General features: G+C 42.3%; 2 protein-coding genes across 2 annotated transcripts in view; one reads left to right on the plus strand and one right to left on the minus strand.

Annotated features, from left to right (window-relative positions):
* The window catches only part of LOC149450642 (uncharacterized), a 79,895-nt gene extending 67,180 nt beyond the window's left edge, over nucleotides 1–12,715 (minus strand). Inside the window, exons 1-5 of the mRNA XM_089691684.1 lie at nucleotides 12,569–12,715; nucleotides 12,359–12,482; nucleotides 12,145–12,242; nucleotides 11,859–12,065; nucleotides 11,609–11,750 (exon numbers count right to left, since the gene is read on the minus strand). Coding sequence (XP_089547810.1) covers nucleotides 11,609–11,750; nucleotides 11,859–12,065; nucleotides 12,145–12,242; nucleotides 12,359–12,443 — 532 coding nt within the window. The 5' untranslated portion in view covers nucleotides 12,444–12,482; nucleotides 12,569–12,715. The remainder of the gene's footprint in view (nucleotides 1–11,608; nucleotides 11,751–11,858; nucleotides 12,066–12,144; nucleotides 12,243–12,358; nucleotides 12,483–12,568) is intronic.
* A 6,374-nt stretch (nucleotides 12,716–19,089) lies between these two features.
* Nucleotides 19,090–24,168, plus strand: LOC149450643 (uncharacterized). Its single transcript, XM_089691693.1, has 2 exons — nucleotides 19,090–19,222; nucleotides 21,155–24,168. Exons 1-2 carry the CDS (start codon nucleotides 19,159–19,161, stop codon nucleotides 22,057–22,059), a joined length of 969 nt encoding a protein of 322 aa, XP_089547819.1. The 5' UTR covers nucleotides 19,090–19,158; the 3' UTR covers nucleotides 22,060–24,168.
* Nucleotides 24,169–24,429: the final 261 nt, after the last annotated feature.

A 24,429-nucleotide genomic window follows, 5' to 3' on the forward strand; every position in this document is an offset into this window, starting at 1 on the left:
ACATAAGGGGGGATATGATCTCCATGTATAATACATAAGGAGGGGGATATGATCTCCATGTATAATACATAAGGGGGGATATGATCACCATGTATAATACATAAGGGGGGGATATGATCACCATGTATAATACATAAGGGGGGGGATATGATCACCATGTATAATACATAAGGGGGGATATGATCTCCATGTATAATACATAAGGGGGGATATGATCTCCATGTATAATACATAAGGGGGAATATGATCTCCATGTATAATACATAAGGGGGGATATGATCTCCATGTATAATACATAAGGGGGATATGATCTCCATGTATAATACATAAGGGGGGATATGATCTCCATGTATAATACATAAGGGGGGATATGATCTCCATGTATAATACATAAGGGGGATATGATCTCCATGTATAATACATAAGGGGGATATGATCTCCATGTATAATACATAAGGGGGGATATGATCTCCATGTATAATACATAAGGGGGGATATGATCTCCATGTATAATACATAAGGAGGGGGATATGATCTCCATGTATAAAACATAAGGGGGGATATGATCACCATGTATAATACATAAGGGGGGGATATGATCACCATGTATAATACATAAGGGGGGGGGATATGATCACCATGTATAATACATAAGGGGGGATATGATCTCCATGTATAATACATAAGGGGGATATGATCTCCATGTATAATACATAAGGGGGATATGATCTCCATGTATAATACATAAGGGGGATATGATCTCCATGTATAATACATAAGGGGGGATATGATCTCCATGTATAATACATAAGGGGGGATATGATCTCCATGTATAATACATAAGGGGGGATATGATCTCCATGTATAATACATAAGAGGGGATATGATCTCCATGTATAATACATAAGGGGGGATATGATCACCATGTATAATACATAAGGGGGGATATGATCACCATGTATAATACATAAGGGGGGGATATGATCTCCATGAATAATACATAAGGGGGATATGATCTCCATGTATAATACATAAGGGGGGATATGATCTCCATGTATAATACATAAGGGGGGATATGATCTCCATGTATAATACATAAGGGGGGGATATGATCTCCATGTATAATACATAAGGGGGGATATGATCTCCATGTATAATACATAAGGGGGGGATATGATCTCCATGTATAATACATAAGGGGGATATGATCTCCATGTATAATACATAAGGGGGGATATGATCTCCATGTATAATACATAAGGGGGGATATGATCTCCATGTATAATACATAAGGGGGGATATGATCTCCATGTATAATACATAAGGGGGGATATGATCTCCATGTATAATACATAAGGGGGGATATGATCTCCATGTATAATACATAAGGGGGGATATGATCTCCATGTATAATACATAAGGGGGGATATGATCTCCATGTATAATACATAAGGGGGGGATATGATCTCCATGTATAATACATAAGGGGGGATATGATCTCCATGTATAATACATAAGGGGGGATATGATCTCCATGTATAATACATAAGGGGGGGATATGATCTCCATGTATAATACATAAGGGGGGATATGATCTCCATGTATAATACATAAGGGGGATATGATCTCCATGTATAATACATAAGGGGGGATATGATCTCCATGTATAATACATAAGGGGGGATATGATCTCCATGTATAATACATAAGGGGGATATGATCTCCATGTATAATACATAAGGGGGGATATGATCTCCATGTATAATACATAAGGGGGGGATATGATCTCCATGTATAATACATAAGGGGGATATGATCTCCATGTATAATACATAAGGGGGGATATGATCTCCATGTATAATACATAAGGGGGGATATGATCTCCATGTATAATACATAAGGGGGGATATGATCTCCATGTATAATACATAAGGGGGGATATGATCTCCATGTATAATACATAAGGGGGATATGATCTCCATGTATAATACATAAGGGGGGATATGATCTCCATGTATAATACATAAGGGGGGGATATGATCTCCATGTATAATACATAAGGGGGGATATGATCTCCATGTATAATACATAAGGGGGGAAATGATCTCCATGTATAATACATAAGGGGGGATATGATCTTCATGTATAATACATAAGGGGGGATATGATCTCCATGTATAATACATAAGGGGGGATATGATCACCATGTATAATACATAAGGGGGATATGATCTCCATGTATAATACATAAGGGGGGATATGATCTCCATGTATAATACATAAGGGGGATATGATCTCCATGTATAATACATAAGGGGGGATATGATCTCCATGTATAATACATAAGGGAGGGATATGATCTCCATGTATAATACTGTACATAAGGGGGGATATGATCTCCATGTATAATACATAAGGGGGATATGATCTCCATGTATAATACATAAGGGGGATATGATCTCCATGTATAATACATAAGGGGGGATATGATCTCCATGTATAATACATAAGGGGGGGATATGATCTCCATGTATAATACATAAGGGGGGATATGATCTCCATGTATAATACATAAGGGGGGATATGATCTCCATGTATAATACATAAGGGGGGGGGGGATATGATCACCATGTATAATACATAAGGGGGGATATGATCTCCATGTATAATACATAAGGGGGGATATGATCTCCATGTATAATACATAACGGGGATATGATCTCCATGTATTATACATAAGGGGGGGATATGATCTCCATGTATTATACATAAGGGGGGGATATGATCTCCATGTATAATACATAAGGGGGGATATGATCTCCATGTATAATACATAAGGGGGGATATGTTCTCCATGTATAATACATAACGGGGATATGATCTCCATGTATTATACATAAGGGGGGGATATGATCTCCATGTATAATACATAAGGGGGGATATGATCACCATGTATAATACATAAGGGGGGATATGATCTCCATGTATAATACATAAGGGGGGATATGATCTCCATGTATAATACATAACGGGGATATGATCTCCATGTATTATACATAAGGGGGGGATATGATCTCCATGTATAATACATAAGGGGGGATATGATCTCCATGTATAATACATAAGGGGGGATATGATCTCCATGTATAATACATAAGGGAGGGATATGATCTCCATGTATAATACATAAGGGGGGATATGATCTCCATGTATAATACATAAGAGGGATATGATCTCCATGTATAATACATAAGGGGGATATGATCTCCATGTATAATACATAAGGGGGGATATGATCTCCATGTATAATACATAAGGGGGGGATATGATCTCCATGTATAGTACATAAGGGGGGATATGATCTCCATGTATAATACATAAGGGGGGGGGATATGATCTCCATGTATAATACATAAGGGGGGATATGATCACCATGTATAATACATAAGGGGGGATATGATCTCCATGTATAATACATAAGGGGGGATATGATCTCCATGTATAATACATAACGGGGATATGATCTCCATGTATTATACATAAGGGGGGGATATGATCTCCATGTATAATACATAAGGGGGAAATGATCTCCATGTATAATACATAAGGGGGGATATGATCTCCATGTATAATACATAAGGGGGGATATGATCTCCATGTATAATACATAAGGGGGGATATGATCTCCATGTATAATACATAAGGGGGATATGATCTCCATGTATAATACATAAGGGGGGATATGATCTCCATGTATAATACATAAGGGGGGGATATGATCTCCATGTATAATACATAAGGGGGGATATGATCTCCATGTATAATACATAAGGGGGGATATGATCTCCATGTATAATACATAAGGGGGGGATATGATCTCCATGTATAATACATAAGGGGGATATGATCTCCATGTATAATACATAAGGGGGGATATGATCTCCATGTATAATACATAAGGGGGGATATGATCTCCATGTATAATACATAAGGGGGATATGATCACCATGTATAATACATAAGGGGGGGATATGATCTCCATGTATAATACATAAGGGGGGGGATATGATCTCCATGTATAATACATAAGGGGGGATATGATCTCCATGTATAATACATAAGGGGGGATATGATCTCCATGTATAATACATAAGGGGGGATATGATCACCATGTATAATACATAAGGGGGGATATGATCTCCATGTATAATACATAAGGGGGGATATGATCTCCATGTATAATACATAAGGGGGGATATGATCTCCATGTATAATACATAAGGGGGGATATGATCTCCATGTATAATACATAAGGGGGGATATGATCTCCATGTATAATACATAAGGGGGGATATGATCTCCATGTATAATACATAAGGGGGGATATGATCTCCATGTATAATACATAAGGGGGGATATGATCTCCATGTATAATACATAAGGGGGATATGATCTCCATGTATAATACATAAGGGGGATATGATCTCCATGTATAATACATAAGGGGGATATGATCTCCATGTATAATACATAAGGGGGATATGATCTCCAAGTATAATACATAAGGGGGGGATATGATCTCCATGTATAATACATAAGGGGGGATATGATCTCCATGTATAATACATAAGGGAGGGATGTGATCTCCATGTATAATACATAAGGGGGGATATGATCTCCATGTATAATACATAAGGGGGATATGATCTCCATGCATAATACATAAGGGGGATATGATCTCCATGTATAATATATAAGGGGGATATGATCTCCATGTATAATACATAAGGGGGGATATGATCTCCATTTATAATACATAAGGGGTGGATATGATCTCCATGTATAATACATAAGGGGGGATATGATCTCCATGTATAATACATAAGGGGGGGATATGATCTCCATGTATAATACATAAGGGGGGATATGATCTCCATGGATAATACATAAGGGGGATATGATCTCCATGTATAATACATAAGGGGGGGATATGATCTCCATGTATAATACATAAGGGGGAATATGATCTCCATGTATAATACATAAGGGGGGATATGATCACCATGTATAATACATAAGGGGGGGATATGATCACCATGTATAATACATAAGGGGGGGGATATGATCACCATGTATAATACATAAGGGGGATATGATCGCCATGTATAATACATAAGGGGGGGATATGATCTCCATGTATAATACATAAGGGGGGATATTATCACCATGTATAATACATAAGGGGGTGATATGATCTCCATGTATAATACATAAGGGGGGATATGATCTCCATGTATAATACATAAGGGGGGGATATGATCTCCATGTATAATACATAAGGGGGGATATGATCTCCATGTATAATACATAAGGGGGTGTATGATCTCCATGTATAATACATAAGGGGGGATATGATCTCCATGTACAATACATAAGGGGGGATATGATCTCCATGTATAATACATAAGGGGGGATATGATCTCCATGTATAATACATAAGGGGGGATATGATCTCCATGTATAATACATAAGGGGGGATATGATCTCCATGTATAATACATAAGGGGGATATGATCTCCATGTATAATACATAAGGGGGGGGATATGATCTCCATGTATAATACATAAGGGGGGGGATATGATCTCCATGTATAATACATAAGGGGGGGTATGATCTCCATGTATAATACATAAGGGGGGGGATATGATCTCCATGTATAATACATAAGGGGGGGTATGATCTCCATGTATAATACATAAGGGGGGGATATGATCTCCATGTATAATACATAAGGGGGGGATATGATCTCCATGTATAATACATAAGGGGGGGATACGATCTCCATGTATAATACATAAGGGGGGATATGATCTCCATGTATAATACATAAGGGGGGATATGATCTCCATGTATAATACATAAGGGGGGAAATGATCTCCATGTATAATACATAAGGGGGGATATGATCTCCATGTATAATACATAAGGGGGGATATGATCACCATGTATAATACATGAGGGGGGATATGATCTCCATGTATAATACATAAGGGGGGGGGGATATGATCTCCATGTATAATACATAAGGGGGGATATGATCACCATGTATAATACATAAGGGGGGATATGATCTCCATGTATAATACATAAGGGGGATATGATCTCCATGTATAATACATAAGGGGGGATATGATGTCCATGTATAATACATAAGGGGGGATATGATCTCCATGTATAATACATAAGGGGGGGGATATGATCTCCATGTATAATACATAAGGGGGATATGATCTCCATGTATAATACATAAGGGGGATATGATCTCCATGTATAATACATAAGGGGGGATATGATCACCATGTATAATACATAAGGGGGATATGATCTCCATGTATAATACATAAGGGGGGATATGATCTCCATGTATAATACATAAGGGGGATATGATCTCCATGTATAATACATAAGGGGGGATATGATCTCCATGTATAATACATAAGGGGGATATGATCTCCATGTATAATACATAAGGAGGGATATGATCTCCATGTATAATACATAAGGGGGGATATGATCTCCATGTATAATACATAAGGAGGGGGATATGATCTCCATGTATAATACATAAGGGGGGATATGATCACCATGTATAATACATAAGGGGGGGATATGATCACCATGTATAATACATAAGGGGGGGATATGATCACCATGTATAATACATAAGGGGGGATATGATCTCCATGTATAATACATAAGGGGGGATATGATCTCCATGTATAATACATAAGGGGGAATATGATCTCCATGTATAATACATAAGGGGGGATATGATCTCCATGTATAATACATAAGGGGGATATGATCTCCATGTATAATACATAAGGGGGGATATGATCTCCATGTATAATACATAAGGGGGGATATGATCTCCATGTATAATACATAAGGGGGATATGATCTCCATGTATAATACATAAGGGGGATATGATCTCCATGTATAATACATAAGGGGGGATATGATCTCCATGTATAATACATAAGGGGGGATATGATCTCCATGTATAATACATAAGGAGGGGGATATGATCTCCATGTATAAAACATAAGGGGGGATATGATCACCATGTATAATACATAAGGGGGGGATATGATCACCATGTATAATACATAAGGGGGGGGGATATGATCACCATGTATAATACATAAGGGGGGATATGATCTCCATGTATAATACATAAGGGGGATATGATCTCCATGTATAATACATAAGGGGGATATGATCTCCATGTATAATACATAAGGGGGATATGATCTCCATGTATAATACATAAGGGGGGATATGATCTCCATGTATAATACATAAGGGGGGATATGATCTCCATGTATAATACATAAGGGGGGATATGATCTCCATGTATAATACATAAGAGGGGATATGATCTCCATGTATAATACATAAGGGGGGATATGATCACCATGTATAATACATAAGGGGGGATATGATCACCATGTATAATACATAAGGGGGGGATATGATCTCCATGTATAATACATAAGGGGGATATGATCTCCATGTATAATACATAAGGGGGGATATGATCTCCATGTATAATACATAAGGGGGGATATGATCTCCATGTATAATACATAAGGGGGGGATATGATCTCCATGTATAATACATAAGGGGGGGATATGATCTCCATGTATAATACATAAGGGGGGGATATGATCTCCATGTATAATACATAAGGGGGATATGATCTCCATGTATAATACATAAGGGGGGATATGATCTCCATGTATAATACATAAGGGGGGATATGATCTCCATGTATAATACATAAGGGGGGATATGATCTCCATGTATAATACATAAGGGGGGATATGATCTCCATGTATAATACATAAGGGGGGATATGATCTCCATGTATAATACATAAGGGGGGATATGATCTCCATGTATAATACATAAGGGGGGGATATGATCTCCATGTATAATACATAAGGGGGGATATGATCTCCATGTATAATACATAAGGGGGGATATGATCTCCATGTATAATACATAAGGGGGGGATATGATCTCCATGTATAATACATAAGGGGGGATATGATCTCCATGTATAATACATAAGGGGGATATGATCTCCATGTATAATACATAAGGGGGGATATGATCTCCATGTATAATACATAAGGGGGGATATGATCTCCATGTATAATACATAAGGGGGATATGATCTCCATGTATAATACATAAGGGGGGATATGATCTCCATGTATAATACATAAGGGGGGGATATGATCTCCATGTATAATACATAAGGGGGATATGATCTCCATGTATAATACATAAGGGGGGATATGATCTCCATGTATAATACATAAGGGGGGATATGATCTCCATGTATAATACATAAGGGGGGATATGATCTCCATGTATAATACATAAGGGGGGATATGATCTCCATGTATAATACATAAGGGGGATATGATCTCCATGTATAATACATAAGGGGGGATATGATCTCCATGTATAATACATAAGGGGGGGATATGATCTCCATGTATAATACATAAGGGGGGATATGATCTCCATGTATAATACATAAGGGGGGAAATGATCTCCATGTATAATACATAAGGGGGGATATGATCTTCATGTATAATACATAAGGGGGGATATGATCTCCATGTATAATACATAAGGGGGGATATGATCACCATGTATAATACATAAGGGGGATATGATCTCCATGTATAATACATAAGGGGGGATATGATCTCCATGTATAATACATAAGGGGGATATGATCTCCATGTATAATACATAAGGGGGGATATGATCTCCATGTATAATACATAAGGGAGGGATATGATCTCCATGTATAATACTGTACATAAGGGGGGATATGATCTCCATGTATAATACATAAGGGGGGGGGGGATATGATCACCATGTATAATACATAAGGGGGGATATGATCTCCATGTATAATACATAAGGGGGGATATGATCTCCATGTATAATACATAACGGGGATATGATCTCCATGTATTATACATAAGGGGGGGATATGATCTCCATGTATTATACATAAGGGGGGGATATGATCTCCATGTATAATACATAAGGGGGGATATGATCTCCATGTATAATACATAAGGGGGGATATGTTCTCCATGTATAATACATAACGGGGATATGATCTCCATGTATTATACATAAGGGGGGGATATGATCTCCATGTATAATACATAAGGGGGGATATGATCACCATGTATAATACATAAGGGGGGATATGATCTCCATGTATAATACATAAGGGGGGATATGATCTCCATGTATAATACATAACGGGGATATGATCTCCATGTATTATACATAAGGGGGGGATATGATCTCCATGTATAATACATAAGGGGGGATATGATCTCCATGTATAATACATAAGGGGGGATATGATCTCCATGTATAATACATAAGGGAGGGATATGATCTCCATGTATAATACATAAGGGGGGATATGATCTCCATGTATAATACATAAGGGGGATATGATCTCCATGTATAATACATAAGGGGGATATGATCTCCATGTATAATACATAAGGGGGGATATGATCTCCATGTATAATACATAAGGGGGGGATATGATCTCCATGTATAATACATAAGGGGGGATATGATCTCCATGTATAATACATAAGGGGGGATATGATCTCCATGTATAATACATAAGGGGGGGGGGGATATGATCTCCATGTATAATACATAAGGGGGGATATGATCACCATGTATAATACATAAGGGGGGATATGATCTCCATGTATAATACATAAGGGGGGATATGATCTCCATGTATAATACATAACGGGGATATGATCTCCATGTATTATACATAAGGGGGGGATATGATCTCCATGTATAATACATAAGGGGGATATGATCTCCATGTATAATACATAAGGGGGGATATGATCTCCATGTATAATACATAAGGGGGGATATGATCTCCATGTATAATACATAAGGGGGGATATGATCTCCATGTATAATACATAAGGGGGATATGATCTCCATGTATAATACATAAGGGGGGATATGATCTCCATGTATAATACATAAGGGGGGGATATGATCTCCATGTATAATACATAAGGGGGGATATGATCTCCATGTATAATACATAAGGGGGGATATGATCTCCATGTATAATACATAAGGGGGGGATATGATCTCCATGTATAATACATAAGGGGGATATGATCTCCATGTATAATACATAAGGGGGGATATGATCTCCATGTATAATACATAAGGGGGGATATGATCTCCATGTATAATACATAAGGGGGATATGATCACCATGTATAATACATAAGGGGGGGATATGATCTCCATGTATAATACATAAGGGGGGGGATATGATCTCCATGTATAATACATAAGGGGGGATATGATCTCCATGTATAATACATAAGGGGGGATATGATCTCCATGTATAATACATAAGGGGGGATATGATCACCATGTATAATACATAAGGGGGGATATGATCTCCATGTATAATACATAAGGGGGGATATGATCTCCATGTATAATACATAAGGGGGGATATGATCTCCATGTATAATACATAAGGGGGGATATGATCTCCATGTATAATACATAAGGGGGGATATGATCTCCATGTAGAATACATAAGGGGGATATGATCTCCATGTATAATACATAAGGAGGGATATGATCTCCATGTATAATACATAAGGGGGGATATGATCTCCATGTATAATACATAAGGGGGATATGATCACCATGTATAATACATAAGGGGGGGATATGATCTCCATGTATAATACATAAGGGGGGGGATATGATCTCCATGTATAATACATAAGGGGGGATATGATCTCCATGTATAATACATAAGGGGGGGATATGATCTCCATGTATAATACATAAGGGGGATATGATCTCCATGTATAATACATAAGGGGGGATATGATCTCCATGTATAATACATAAGGGGGGGATATGATCTCCATGTATAATAAATAAGGGGGGATATGATCTCCATGTATAATACATAAGAGGGGATATGATCTCCATGTATAATACATAAGGGGGGATATGATCTCCATGTATAATACATAAGGGGGATATGATCTCCATGTATAATACATAAGGGGGGGATATGATCTCCATGTATAATACATAAGGGGGATATGATCTCCATGTATAATACATAAGGGGGGGATATGATCTCCATGTATAATACATAAGGGGGGATATGATCTCCATGTATAATACATAAGGGGGATATGATCTCCATGTATAATACATAAGGGGGGATATGATCTCCATGTATAATACATAAGGGGGGGATAAGGGGGGATTGCTGTAGGAAAGTCCTGGATTCTTTTGTCTGCAGCACAGAGAAGGAAGATTATCCGAGATAAATCCAGGAATACAGGACGGGGAACACAGCTCAGGAAAGTGACCAGGGGATTACAGGCTGATATCACCCAGTCCCCGCCCTACTCTGGACCAATCAGTGAGCAGTATGGGTGGAGGAATGGATTTAGTGTTCATGACCCACCTGTGCTGATCTCTGTAGGAGTGTCCTCCTCTATAAATGTCCCCGTTATTCCATCCTCCTCCATAGACTGCTGATCATCCCTCACATACGCCTCTTCTTCTTCTGCTTTCACCTCAAATTCTATATCGATTGGATCTCCACTCTAAATCAAGGAAATGAGAGAAAATATCATCTGTAAAATGTAAGGTCACATAAAATATTTACACATCGTCTCTACAAGTCCATGTTCTAGATTCTCCGTCCCACCAACCTTGTAATAATGAGGGATGGTGTGACCTTCCTGTGTGGAATCCCGGGAATACAGAGGACGGGGACATCTCTCTGGGGGGTTCCTGGTATTAGGTGGCTCCATCATATCCTTGTGTCCTTCTGAAAACTCCTCCATCACTCCATACTCCTCATCCTCCTCTTTATACTCTTCTTTAACATCAATATTATCATCCCCGAGGATTCCACTCTGAAAGATATAATAAAACATTCATTGTAACAAACATGCTGTGTATAAATCACAACTACCAATAATTGTCATCATCTACCTGATGATGGTGAGGGATGGTGTGACCTTCCTGTGTGGAATCCCGGGAATACAGAGGACGGGGACATCTCTCTGGTGGGTTCCCATGACTGGATCCATCTGTAGGAAACACACACACTGACTGAATCCATTGTTTCTATGTGTTTATCAGATGATGGGGGATCTAGGTGGATCCTCCGTACTGCTCTCTCCTTTACAATAAAGTCTCCTCTTACCCGGTGATGTGAGGGGCGGCTGATTGTCCATCATGACGTCCTTGTAGAGATCCTTGTGTCCTTCTAAATACTCCCACTCCTCCATGGAGAAATAGACAGTGACACCCTGACACCTTATAGGAACCTGACACACACAATGATACAGTCACCATCCAGACACATCCCTTGTCTGTTACTGGAGAATGTCCCAGAATTCCCGGCACCGCTCACCTCTCCTGTCAGCAGCTCAGTGATCTCTCTGGTGACTTCTAGAATCTTCTTCTTCTTTCTCTCTTCTATCAGGGAGGGAGGTGGAGGCAATGTGATGTCATATGATCTCCAGACTTCACAGGAGGAAAACTCTACATCTGAATACAAATAGTCACATCAAATGATATTCCCAGAATCCTCCTCACCTCTCCATTCAGGTCTCCATTTTATTAAAGCCCCACTTCAGACTGAGATATATAGCGCATCCAAGAGACCAAGCCGGGGTCACTACACAGAAAATCAATCCAAGGAAACAACAGGCAGGACGAGGAATAGCAAGAAGGAGCTGAGAGACAAATGAGAATATTGCTCAGCCAATGGGAGATGATCTCAGCATGACATCCATCATGAAGGAGATGAGGGGGAGGGGAGGAAGTCACTGAAGGTGACCATAGATCCATGGAAATTCAGCTGGTTCAGCAGGGATCACTCACATTTCCATCCATGTGTGGCCACTGCCGGATAAAAGCCACTCCCCCAGCGGCTGCAGCCAATAGCTTCAGTGCTGATCTGTGTATTCTGAGAGTGGAGGAGTCCCCCCATTGTCAGAATACAAGAGTGCAGCGGGGAGGATTCCCCCATCCACCTCCAATGTGTGGATGGGGGAATCACTTCAGTTTTTATGGTCATCCCGCTGACTGAATGATAAAACTGAACCATGTAGGCCAGTTTTGGGAGCAAGATATATAATTTATTTTATATTATTATTATACAGGATTTATGGCACCAACAGTTTGCTCAGCACTTTACAATATAACGGGAGACTATACAGCAACAATACATTTCGATACAAGAGGGTTAGGAGGGCCCTGATCCTGGGAGCTTACAATCTAGGAGGGAGGGGCTGGTGGTACAAAAGGTAATAACTGTGGGGGATGGAGTGGTAGGAGGAATAGAAGATTCTGTTATTGGCTGAAGGCAGGATAGGCTTCCTTGAAGAGATAGGTTTTCAGGGATCGCCTAAAAGGGAACATAATAAGTGATAGTCAGATAGATTGGGGTAGAGAGTTCCAGAGGATTGGGAAGGCTCTGGAGAAGTCCTGGAGACAAGCATGGGAGGAAGAGACAAGGGACCTAGACAACAGGAGGTCGAGTGGACAGTTTGGGTGATATTTAGGGACAAGATTGGGGATGTAATTTGGGGCAGAGTTATAATTGGCTTTATATGTTATTGTTAATGTTTTGAATTTTATTTGTTGGCCAATGGGAAGCGGGTGGAGGGATTGGCAGAGAGGGGTGGAGGGCACTGAATGGAGGCCAGTAAAGGGATTGGCAGAGAGGGGTGGAGGACACTGAGTGGAGGCCAGTGGAGGGATTGGCAGAGAGGGGTGGAGGACATTGAATGGAGACCAGTGGAGGGATTGGCAGAGAGGGGTGGAGGACATTGAATGGAGGCCAGTGGAGGGATTGGCAGAGAGGGGTGGAGGACATTGAATGGAGGCCAGTGGAGGGATTGGCAGAGAGGGGTGGAGGACACTGAATGGAGGCCAGTGGAGGGATTGGCAGAGAGGGGTGGCAGATACAGAACGGTTGGTGAGGTGGATGAGTCTGGCAGCAGTATTCATGATAGACTGAAGAGGGGATAGCCTGCAATGAGGTCGGCCAATGAGGAGGGAGTTACAATAGTCAAGGTGAGATATAACAAGGGAGTGAATAAGTTGCTTAGTGGTTTCCGAGGTTAGGAACGGCGCATCTTGGAGATGTTGCGGAGGTGAAGTCTACAAGATTTGGACAGTGATTGGATTTGGGGCTGAAAGGACAGATGGGAGTCTAGGATTACACCTAGTACCCTGGCATGAGGGGTGGGACTGATGGGTGTATTATTGATCTTGATGGAGAAGTCAGGGGCGGGGCACGGCTGGAGGGAATACTAAGAGCTCAGTTTTGGAAAGATTGAGTTTGAGGAAGTGGAGTGACATCCATGCCGAAATGTCTGATGAAAAACAATGGTGAACCATCTGCGCTACCCTGAATAAACTATTGGGCATTCATTTATGCCAAGTGTTTTATCACGTGTGGTTTAGTACCGGTTTGTGATTTCACCCTGTTTAGGGACACAAGTGGGTTTATGTATTGAGTTTTTATGTGTTTTGCACATTTATATTTTATTTCATATGGTTTATCAAACATCACTGTATAAGATTGTATAATAATATGAAGAATTGGGTTTGTGATAATTACACTCAGGAGGATTCACTAGGGGTGTCACTGAAACCTCATTTTGATGTAATTATTTATATAAGTACAAGTGTGGGAGCGCAGCACCAATTGTATTATAATTTTCATGCCGATATGTCACTTAGATTAGTAATGCGAGAGGAGACTGAAGGGGTGAGGTGAGGAGACTGAAGGGGTGAGGTGAGGAGGAGACTGAAGGGGTGAGGTGAGGAGGAGACTGAAGGGGTGAGGTGAGGAGGAGACTGAAGGGGTGAGGTGAGGGGTAGAAAGATAAATTTGTGTGTCATCAGCATAGAGATGGTACTTAAAGTCATGGAGTTTATCAAGTGACCAAGGGAGGAGGTGTAGATGGAGAAGAGAAGGGGTCTAAGGACAGAACCTTGAGGGACCTCTACAGAGAGAGGGAGTAGAAAGGAGGATATATATATATATATATATATATATGAGGAGTTATAGGTAATGCTGAAGGAGAGCTGCAATAGGTAGGAGGAGAACAAGGAGAAAGCAGAGTCTTGGAGGCCAAAAGAGGAGTTTTTTGAGGAGGAGAGGATGGTCAACAGTATCAAAGGCCATGGAGAGGTCAAGTAGTAAGAGTATGGAGTAGTGGTCATTGGTTGGGATTAGTATGGAGTAGTGACCATTGATTGGGATGAGTATGGAGTAGTGGCCATTGGTTTGGATGAGTACAGAGTAGTGGCCATTGGTTGGGATGAGTATGGAGTCGTGGCCATTGGTTGGGATGTGTACGGAGTAGTGGCCATTGGTTGGGATGAGTGCGGAGTAGTGGCCATTGGTTGGGATTAGTATGGAGTAGTGGCCATTGGTTGGGATGTGTACGGAGTAGTGGCCATTGGTTGGGATGAGTACTGAGCAGTGGCCATTGGTTGGGATTAGTACGGAGTAGTGGCCATTGGTATTAGCAGTTAGTAGATCATTAGTGAGGTTTAGTAGGACAGTTTCAGTGGAGTGTAGTGAGTGAAAGCCAGACTGTAAAGGGTGAAGAAGGTTGTTGTCGGTGAGGTGGGAGCTCAGGCAATTGTAGACTAAGCGTTCTAGGAGTTTAGAGGTAAATGGCAGCAGGGAGATGGGTCTTAAGTTGTTCAGGTTGGTGGGGTCCAGGGAGGGCTTGTTAAGTATGGGAGTGATGTGTGCATGCTTTAGAGGGGAGGGGAAGGCACCAGTAGAGAGGGAAAGATTGAAGATGTGAGTGAGGGAGCATAGGATGGAAGAAGAGGGTGACCGTAGTAGTTGTGAGGGGACAGGATCCAGGGGGCAGGTGGTGAGACGGGCTTCTGAGAAAACCTTAGTGACCTCTTCAGTAATAGCGAGGTCAGAAGAGGAAAGTGTGGAGGGAGGTTTAGTATAAGGTATGCTAAGTGGGATGGATGTCTGTGCAGTGGTGATGCCCCTATGAATTGCGTCAATCTTGTTTTTGAAATGATTTGCAATCTCATAAGCAGTGAGTGAGGTACTGGGTGGAGGTGGAGAAAGTAGAGAGTTAAAAGTAGAGAAGAGACGATGAGGACTGTATGACAAGGTATTGATGAGAGTGACAAAGTCGTCTTGTTTGGCAGCATGAAAGGAGGAATTGTATGTGAAGAAAGCAGATTTATATCTGTGAATGCTTGTTGAGATTTGGTTTTACACCACAATCGCTCCAGCGCACGACTATGTCACTTAAGATGTCCCGTGTGGTCAGTCTGCCACGGTTGTAATTGTCGGGGCCTGATGCTTCGTGTGGTTAGAGTAACAAGTGAGTCCAGTGTGGATGATAGTGAACTGTTGTAGACAGCAGTGGCCAGGTCAGGGCAGGACAGGGGAGAGATTCTGTCATAGAGTTGGTCAGTTGCAGAGTGGAAAGGAGCCGGGTTCAAGTTGTGAAGGTTTCTGCGGGTAATTGTTTGCTGCTTGGAGGGATAGGTGTTTGAAGACGAGGAGACTGTGAAGGTGATGAGATTGTGATCAGAGAGAGGAAAGGGGGTGTTTGTGAGGTTGTAGGGAGTGCAAAGATGGGAGAAAACAAGGTCTAATGTATTCCCATCAGAGTGAGTGGAGGACGGCATCCGTTGTGTTAGGGCAAAGATCAACTCATCCCCCTGAAGGGATTCATATACAGATTACCTCCTCTGCTTCCACTTTGCATCTACTTCGATCACTCTCCACCCTTTACTCTGGGCTGGGGGGCTTTGTATCCATAATCCAGATGTTCTACAGGACTAAATCTGCAATCAATGTTACTGCATAATCAAGCCTCTATGGAAGACAGGAAGTGATGTCAGGTATAGACAGGAAGTGATGTCAGGTAAAGGCAGGAAGTGATGTGAGGTACAGACAGGAAGTTACATGAATGAGGAAGTAGAAAGGAGACATTATTGGATCTGGCGGCAGAGGAGGTAATACGTAGATGAACCCCTTCAGGGGGAGGAGTTGATGATAATATATTTGCTCCCAAAGCTGGCCTACATGGTTCAGTTTTATCGTTCAGCCAGCAGGATGACCATAAAAAGCTGAATGGATTCCCCCATCCACACATTGGAGGTGGATGGGGGAATCCTCCCCGCTGCACTCTTGTATTCTGACAATGGGGGGACTCCTCCTCTCTCAGAATACACGGATCAGCACTGAAGCTATTGACTGCAGCCGCTGGGGGAGTGGCTTTTATCCGGCAGTGGCCACACATGGATGGAAATGTGAGCGATCCCTGCTGAACCAGCTGAATTTCCATGGATCTATGGTCACCTTCAGAGACTTCCTCCCCTCCCCCTCATCTCCTTCATGATGGAAGTCATGCTGAGATCATCTCCCATTGGCTGAGCAATATTCTCATTTGTCTCTCAGCTCCTTCTTGCTATTCCTCGTCCTGCCTGTTGTTTCCTTGGATTGATTTTCTGTGTAGTGACCCCGGCTTGGTCTCTTGGATGCACTATATATCTCAGTCTGAAGTGGGGCTTCAATAAAATGGAGACCTGAATGGAGAGGTGAGGAGGATTCTGGGAATATCATTTGATGTGACTATTTGTGTTCAGATGTAGTTTTCCTCCTGTGAAGTCTGGAGATCATATGACATCACATTGCCTCCACCTCCCTCCCTGATAGAAGAGAGAAAGAAGAAGAAGATTCTAGAAGTCACCAGAGAGATCACTGAGCTGCTGACAGGAGAGGTGAGCGGTGCCGGGAATTCTGGGACATTCTCCAGTAACAGACAAGGGATGTGTCTGGATGGTGACTGTATCATTGTGTGTGTCAGGTTCCTATAAGGTGTCAGGGTGTCACTGTCTATTTCTCCATGGAGGAGTGGGAGTATTTAGAAGGACACAAGGATCTCTACAAGGACGTCATGATGGACAATCAGCCGCCCCTCACATCACCGGGTAAGAGGAGACTTTATTGTAAAGGAGAGAGCAGTACGGAGGATCCACCTAGATCCCCCATCATCTGATAAACACATAGAAACAATGGATTCAGTCAGTGTGTGTGTTTCCTACAGATGGATCCAGTCATGGGAACCCACCAGAGAGATGTCCCCGTCCTCTGTATTCCCGGGATTCCACACAGGAAGGTCACACCATCCCTCACCATCATCAGGTAGATGAGGAACAATCACTGATAGTATCATTAGGATCTGTACATTATCTGCATTGTTACCATTGATGTCATTTTTATTATATATTCAGAGTGGAAACCTGAGAGATCCTAAAGTTGAGGTTAAAGAAGAGATAAAAGAGGAGGAGGATGAGGATGGGGGAATGGAGGAGTCAGAGCTTCTAAAAGAACACAAAGATCTGTACCAGGACACCATGGTGGAGTCATCCAGCTACAGGAACCCACCAGAGAGATGTCCCCGTCCTCTGTATTCCCGGGATTCCACACAGGAAGGTCACACCATCCCTCACCATCATCAGGTAGATGATGACAATTATTGGTAGTTGTGATTTATACACAGCATGTTTGTTACAATGAATGTTTTATTATATCGTCAGAGTGGAATCCTCGGGGATGATAATATTGATGTTAAAGAAGAGTATAAAGAGGAGGATGAGGAGTATGGAGTGATGGAGGAGTTTTCAGAAGGACACAAGGAGATGATGGAGCCACCTAACACCAGGAACCCACCAGAGAGATGTCCCCGTCCTCTGTATTCCCGGGATTCCACACAGGAAGGTCACACCATTCCTCACTATTACAAGGTTGGTGGGATGGAGCATCTAGAACATGGACTTGTAGAGACGATGTGTAAATATTTTATGTGACCTTATATTTTACAGATGATATTTTCTCTCATTTCCTTGGTTTAGAGTGGAGATCCAATCGATATAGAATTTGAGGTGAAAGCAGAAGAAGAAGAGGCGTATGTGAGGGATGATCAGCAGTCTATGGAGGAGGATGGAATAACGGGGACATTTATAGAGGAGGACACTCCTACAGAGATCAGCACAGGTGGGTCATGAACACTAAATCCATTCCTCCACCCATACTGCTCACTGATTGGTCCAGAGTAGGGCGGGGACTGGGTGATATCAGCCTGTAATCCCCTGGTCACTTTCCTGAGCTGTGTTCCCCGTCCTGTATTCCTGGATTTCTCTCGGATAATCTTCCTTCTCTGTGCTGCAGACACAATTTATGTATCTAGACTGGATTTATGGAGGTTCTGGGGCTCAGCTGGCAGAAAAATGTTCATTTTCACCATAGACATTACTAGACCTAGGCACCTGGGGTGTGTGCTTTGGGTCTCCTTCCCCATGCCCGGGTCTAGTAGGATCTCTGACAGAACATTTCTTCCAGGGTATTTTCTCTGTGGTCTGCTGGCTGTGCCGGGTGGAGGGATATGTCTGTAGTGTCTCAGACCCAAGTCACTGAGTGCAGTCTCAGGAGATGGGAGGCAGCGGTGTGGGATCTCTGCAACTTGTCTACAGTAAACATTTAATCTTCCACTGATTACTGAATACCAATATTATGAGTCCTGACCCTTATACTGTATAATATATATTGTACATTACATACTCCTGATCCCTGCACTATATACTCTATGTTGTACATTACATCCTCCTGACCCCTGCACTATATACTCTATGGTGTACATTCCATACTCCTGACCCCTGCACTATATACTCTATGTTGTACCTTACATACTCCTGACCCCTGCACTATATACTCTATGTTGTACATTATATACTTCTGACCTCTGCACTATATACTCTATGTTGTACATTACATACTCCTGACCCCTGCACTATATACTCTATGTTGTACATTATATACTTCTGACCTCTGCACTATATACTCTATGTTGTATATTACATACGCCTGACCCCTGCACTATATACTCTATGTTGTACCTTACATACTCCTGACCCCTGCACTATATACTCTATGTTGTACATTATATACTTCTGACCCCTGCACTATATACTCTATGTTGTACATTACATACTCCTGACCCCTGCACTATATACTCTATGTTGTACATTACATAGTCCTGACCCCTGCACTATATACTCTGTTGTACATTACATACTCCTGACCCCTGCACTATATACTCTGTTGTAAATTACATACTCCTGACCGATGCAATATATAGTCTATTTTTTATAATACATACTCCTGACCCCTGCACTATATACTCCATGTTGTACATTACATACTCCTGACCCCTGCACTATATACTCTATATTGTACATTCCATATTCCTGACCCCTGCACTATATACTCCATGTTGTACATTCCATAGTCCTGACTTCTGCTTTCCCCCTCCCCCCACTGCTATATATACACATAATATGGATTCTCTCATGTTACACCCATTTCCTCCCAGCTGGACATTTTATATCGGATGATGTGATTGGAGCACAGACTTTTACATGGTGATAATAATGTCATAACATCCTCCAACTTTGAACCCTTAAACAGAAAGTGATAATGGGGGAGGAGTCAATACCCCAATGATGGTGGTCTTCAGGATCAGTCCAGTCTTCATCTTGGTTGTTCTCCCCCCATCCTCACTCTCTGACCTCTGGTGGGGCTCAGCCCCGCTGTTCTTCATGACTAAATCATGGAGTAAATAAGGAAGTGCAGTACTTCTTGTGTTGGGAAGATGGCGATGAGTGATAGAGGGGGTGGGGACCCTCGTCCTATAATCCCCTCATCACTGTCCCTCCTATAAAAGACAGTTCTGGTTGTTTCCTCACTCTCTGACTAAGGTCCATGAATAAAGAAATGACCTGGTAGGAGATCAGAGGAGCCATTTCCTAGTTCCCTTGAGGGTGGAATTGTAAGCTCCTCAGAGCCCAAGCTGCCTGATGTGGGTGGAGTCCTGGTTTGGGGGAACCAATCAGCTCCTGTCTAGTAATCCTCTTTGTCTTTGTATTTTAGTCCATGGCCGGGAGATGAGGAAAACCTCCGAGGATTGTCTCACTTTGTCTCCAGGCTGGAAAGTAGAAGATGAGGACATCACACAGTATAGTCCAGGAGAAAATCCGGCTCCCTCCAATGTCCATCCGGCACCACCTAGTGTAGATGAACCATCAGATTCCTCGTATCCTGAGGAACCTCAGACTGTGCGGGACCGGGCCGGCCTTCCAACAGGGAAGAGCTTCTCCTGTACTGAGTGCGGGAAATGTTTCAGTTATAAATCCAGTCTTAATGTGCACAAAAGATCTCACACAGGGGAGAAGCCGTATTCCTGTCCTGAGTGCGGGAAATGTTTTTCAGTGAAGTCCTATCTTTACTCACATCAGATAACTCACACAGGTGAGAAACCATATTCCTGTCCTGAGTGTGGGAAATGTTTTTCAAGGAAGTTCATTCTTTACACCCATCAGAGATCTCACACGGGGGAAAAGCCGTATTTCTGTCTTGAGTGCGGGAAATGTTTTTCACAGAAGTCCAATCTTTATATACATCAGCGATATCATACAGGTGAGAAGCCATATTCCTGTCCTGAGTGCGGGAAGGATTTTTGTTCTAAATCTAGTCTTAATATGCATAAAAGATCTCACACGGGGGAGAAGCCGTATTCTTGTCCTGAGTGTGGGAAAGGTTTTTCACAGAAGTCCGATCTGCACATACATCAGAGATCTCACACGGGGGAGAAGCCGTATTCTTGTCCGGAGTGTGGGAAATGTTTTTTAATGAAGTCCCATCTTTCCACACATCAGAAATCTCACACGGGGAAGAAGCCATATTCCTGTCCTGAGTGTGGGAAAAGTTTTTCAGAGATGTACCGTCTTTACACACATCAGAGATCTCACCCGGGAGAAGCCACTTTCCTGTCCTGAGTGAGGGAAATGTTCCTCACTGGAGTCCTGTCTTCCTGTACATCAGGGGTCCCACACAACCCTGGAGGTGTATTAGTGCCTTGAGTGCGGGAAATGTCTTCTAGATGAATGTTGCTGGATATCCCAGCTCTCATGTGGGGAAGAAGCACCCCCTGATATACACCTCAGATATACTCCATGGCTGATCTTCATCATGGAAGAAACTGTTCATAAGGAGATCATAGGTCCCCAAAGACATGGATGAAGTGTGGGACCGGGTTGGCCATTGATGGCAGGAGAAGAATAAAAATGGAGTCCAGCCCTGTGATTGGCTGAGTACATTTTGTGGTGGGAGATTTCACAAACACTTGGAGGTCTATGGAGAACAATGTTGAACAGATGTGACCGGCATTCTCCAGCTGGGAGGAGTTTTGGCCTTATTTTATTTCTTATGATCATTGGCTCCATCTAGTGGCCATAATATCATATTGGGCTAGTTTTACTGATGGAGATATTTCAGAAATATCACCTCATTGTGGCCACTAGATGGAGCCGGCGATCATAGGAAATCACTGTGTTACTTAATATAGGGCCGGATGTTGTCACAGCTGGAGGAATGATTGTCTCATTGGTCCAATGAATGTTCTATAAATAGAGCCCTTGGGGGGTGCATGCGTGGCCGGCTCCTGGATGGACGCGCTTTTGAGTTCAGCTCCATCCACCCGCCAGTTACACTGCGGCTCATCCCGACACCGAGTGTTCTAACCTGCACCAATCAGCAGATAAAGGGTGTACAACCCTCGGTAGCCATGCCTCGCCACCGAAAAACCCCTGGACAGCCAGGGAAATGAACCCAATTCTTCCCTGCTGTCACAACAGGGATCCAAGATGGCACCGGCTGCATGGACACAGGACACAGCAGCCATGAGGGGGACAGCAGATCCCAGCAGCCGGACATCAGACTCTGTTCTCCACTATAACCTGGGGACCCGGGTGAGTTATCTCCCCCCCTGTCACCCACCACAAGCAGCCCAGCCAAATTTAGACCCCGTCTAGATTCAAACTCACTATCTGCCTGTCAGCCTCTCATTCCTCCATCACCTCAGCACATCATAGAATCTTTCCCTGCCTCAGCCCAGCCTATCACAGAAATGTGTATGAAGAACATGCGTCTATCCCTGCGACAAACACTACATAACGATATGACGGGATCACTATCCCAGATCTCAAATGTGATCCAGCAACAAGATCACAGATTACGCCATATTGAGACGAGAATGGGAGGTATAAGTACAGCACACAACCATGTAATTGACGCACATGTTGACCACGCTTCTGAAATCGAGCAAATAAACCTGAAACTAGTGGATTTAGAAGATCGCTCAAGACGCAGCAATATAAAATTCAGAAGTATCCCTGAAAATATCGCCAACGATACACTACTATCATCTATCCAACAATTCACAAAGCACCTCATTCCATCTCTCTCAGATATGGAGCTTGCCATAGATCGAGCACATAGAATACCCAAACCTGCATTCCTATCAGCATCCATCCCCAGAGATGTCCTGGCTCACATTCACTTCTACCAGATCAAAGAGAAAGTAATGACAGCAGCCAGAACCCCTCCCGCTCCCGCCATCACATACAAACATCAGATTATATACGGATTTGTCAAAGGCCACTCTCCTTAACTGCAAAAAGATGGTGAACATTACCAAAGCCTTACAAAATCACAGAATAGGCTATCAATGGGGATTCCCCACAAAACTGACCGTCAGACATCAGGGCAGAATACACACAATCAAAAACCTAGAGGCAGGCATCAACCTATTGAAGACATGGAACATAATACCCGTGGAACCCCACCAATCCACCCCTACCAATCTGCAACAAATGGAGGCAGAGTGAACCTGACTTACTACACTCTATACAATCCAACCACACCACCTCGGACGCTATACCTCAACCTATTATTCTCTGGCAATGGCCCCAACCACACCACCTCGGACGCTATACCTCAACCTATTATTCTCTGGCAATGGCCCCAACCACACCACCTCGGACGCTATACCTCAACCTATTATTCTCTGGCAATGGCCCCAACCACACCACCTCGGACGCTATACCTCAACCTATTATTCTCTGGCAATGGCCCCAACCACACCACCTCGGACGCTATACCTCAACCTATTATTCTCTGGCAATGGCCCCAACCACACCACCTCGGACGCTATACCTCAACCTATTATTCTCTGGCAATGGCCCCAACCACACCACCTCGGACGCTATACCTCAACCTATTATTCTCTGGCAATGGCCCCTTACAGAATATTCTTACATTACGAGACTGTTTGGCATAACCCTTTCTACGGTCTATGCTTGTTCACA

Source organism: Staurois parvus, unplaced genomic scaffold (assembly GCF_062004578.1).
Source record: "Staurois parvus isolate SC_StPar_1 unplaced genomic scaffold, SC_StPar_1.0 ptg000569l, whole genome shotgun sequence".
Classification (NCBI taxonomy): domain Eukaryota; kingdom Metazoa; phylum Chordata; class Amphibia; order Anura; family Ranidae; genus Staurois; species Staurois parvus.

Bases quoted from the DNA above. Each gene is read 5' to 3' on its own strand.
- LOC149450643 (XM_089691693.1), top strand. From the start codon at position 19,159: ATGGAGGAGGATGGAATAACGGGGACATTTATAGAGGAGGACACTCCT. The intron at 19,223-21,154 runs GTGGGTCATGAA...TTTGTATTTTAG, and splicing joins TCCTACAGAGATCAGCACAG to TCCATGGCCGGGAGATGAGG.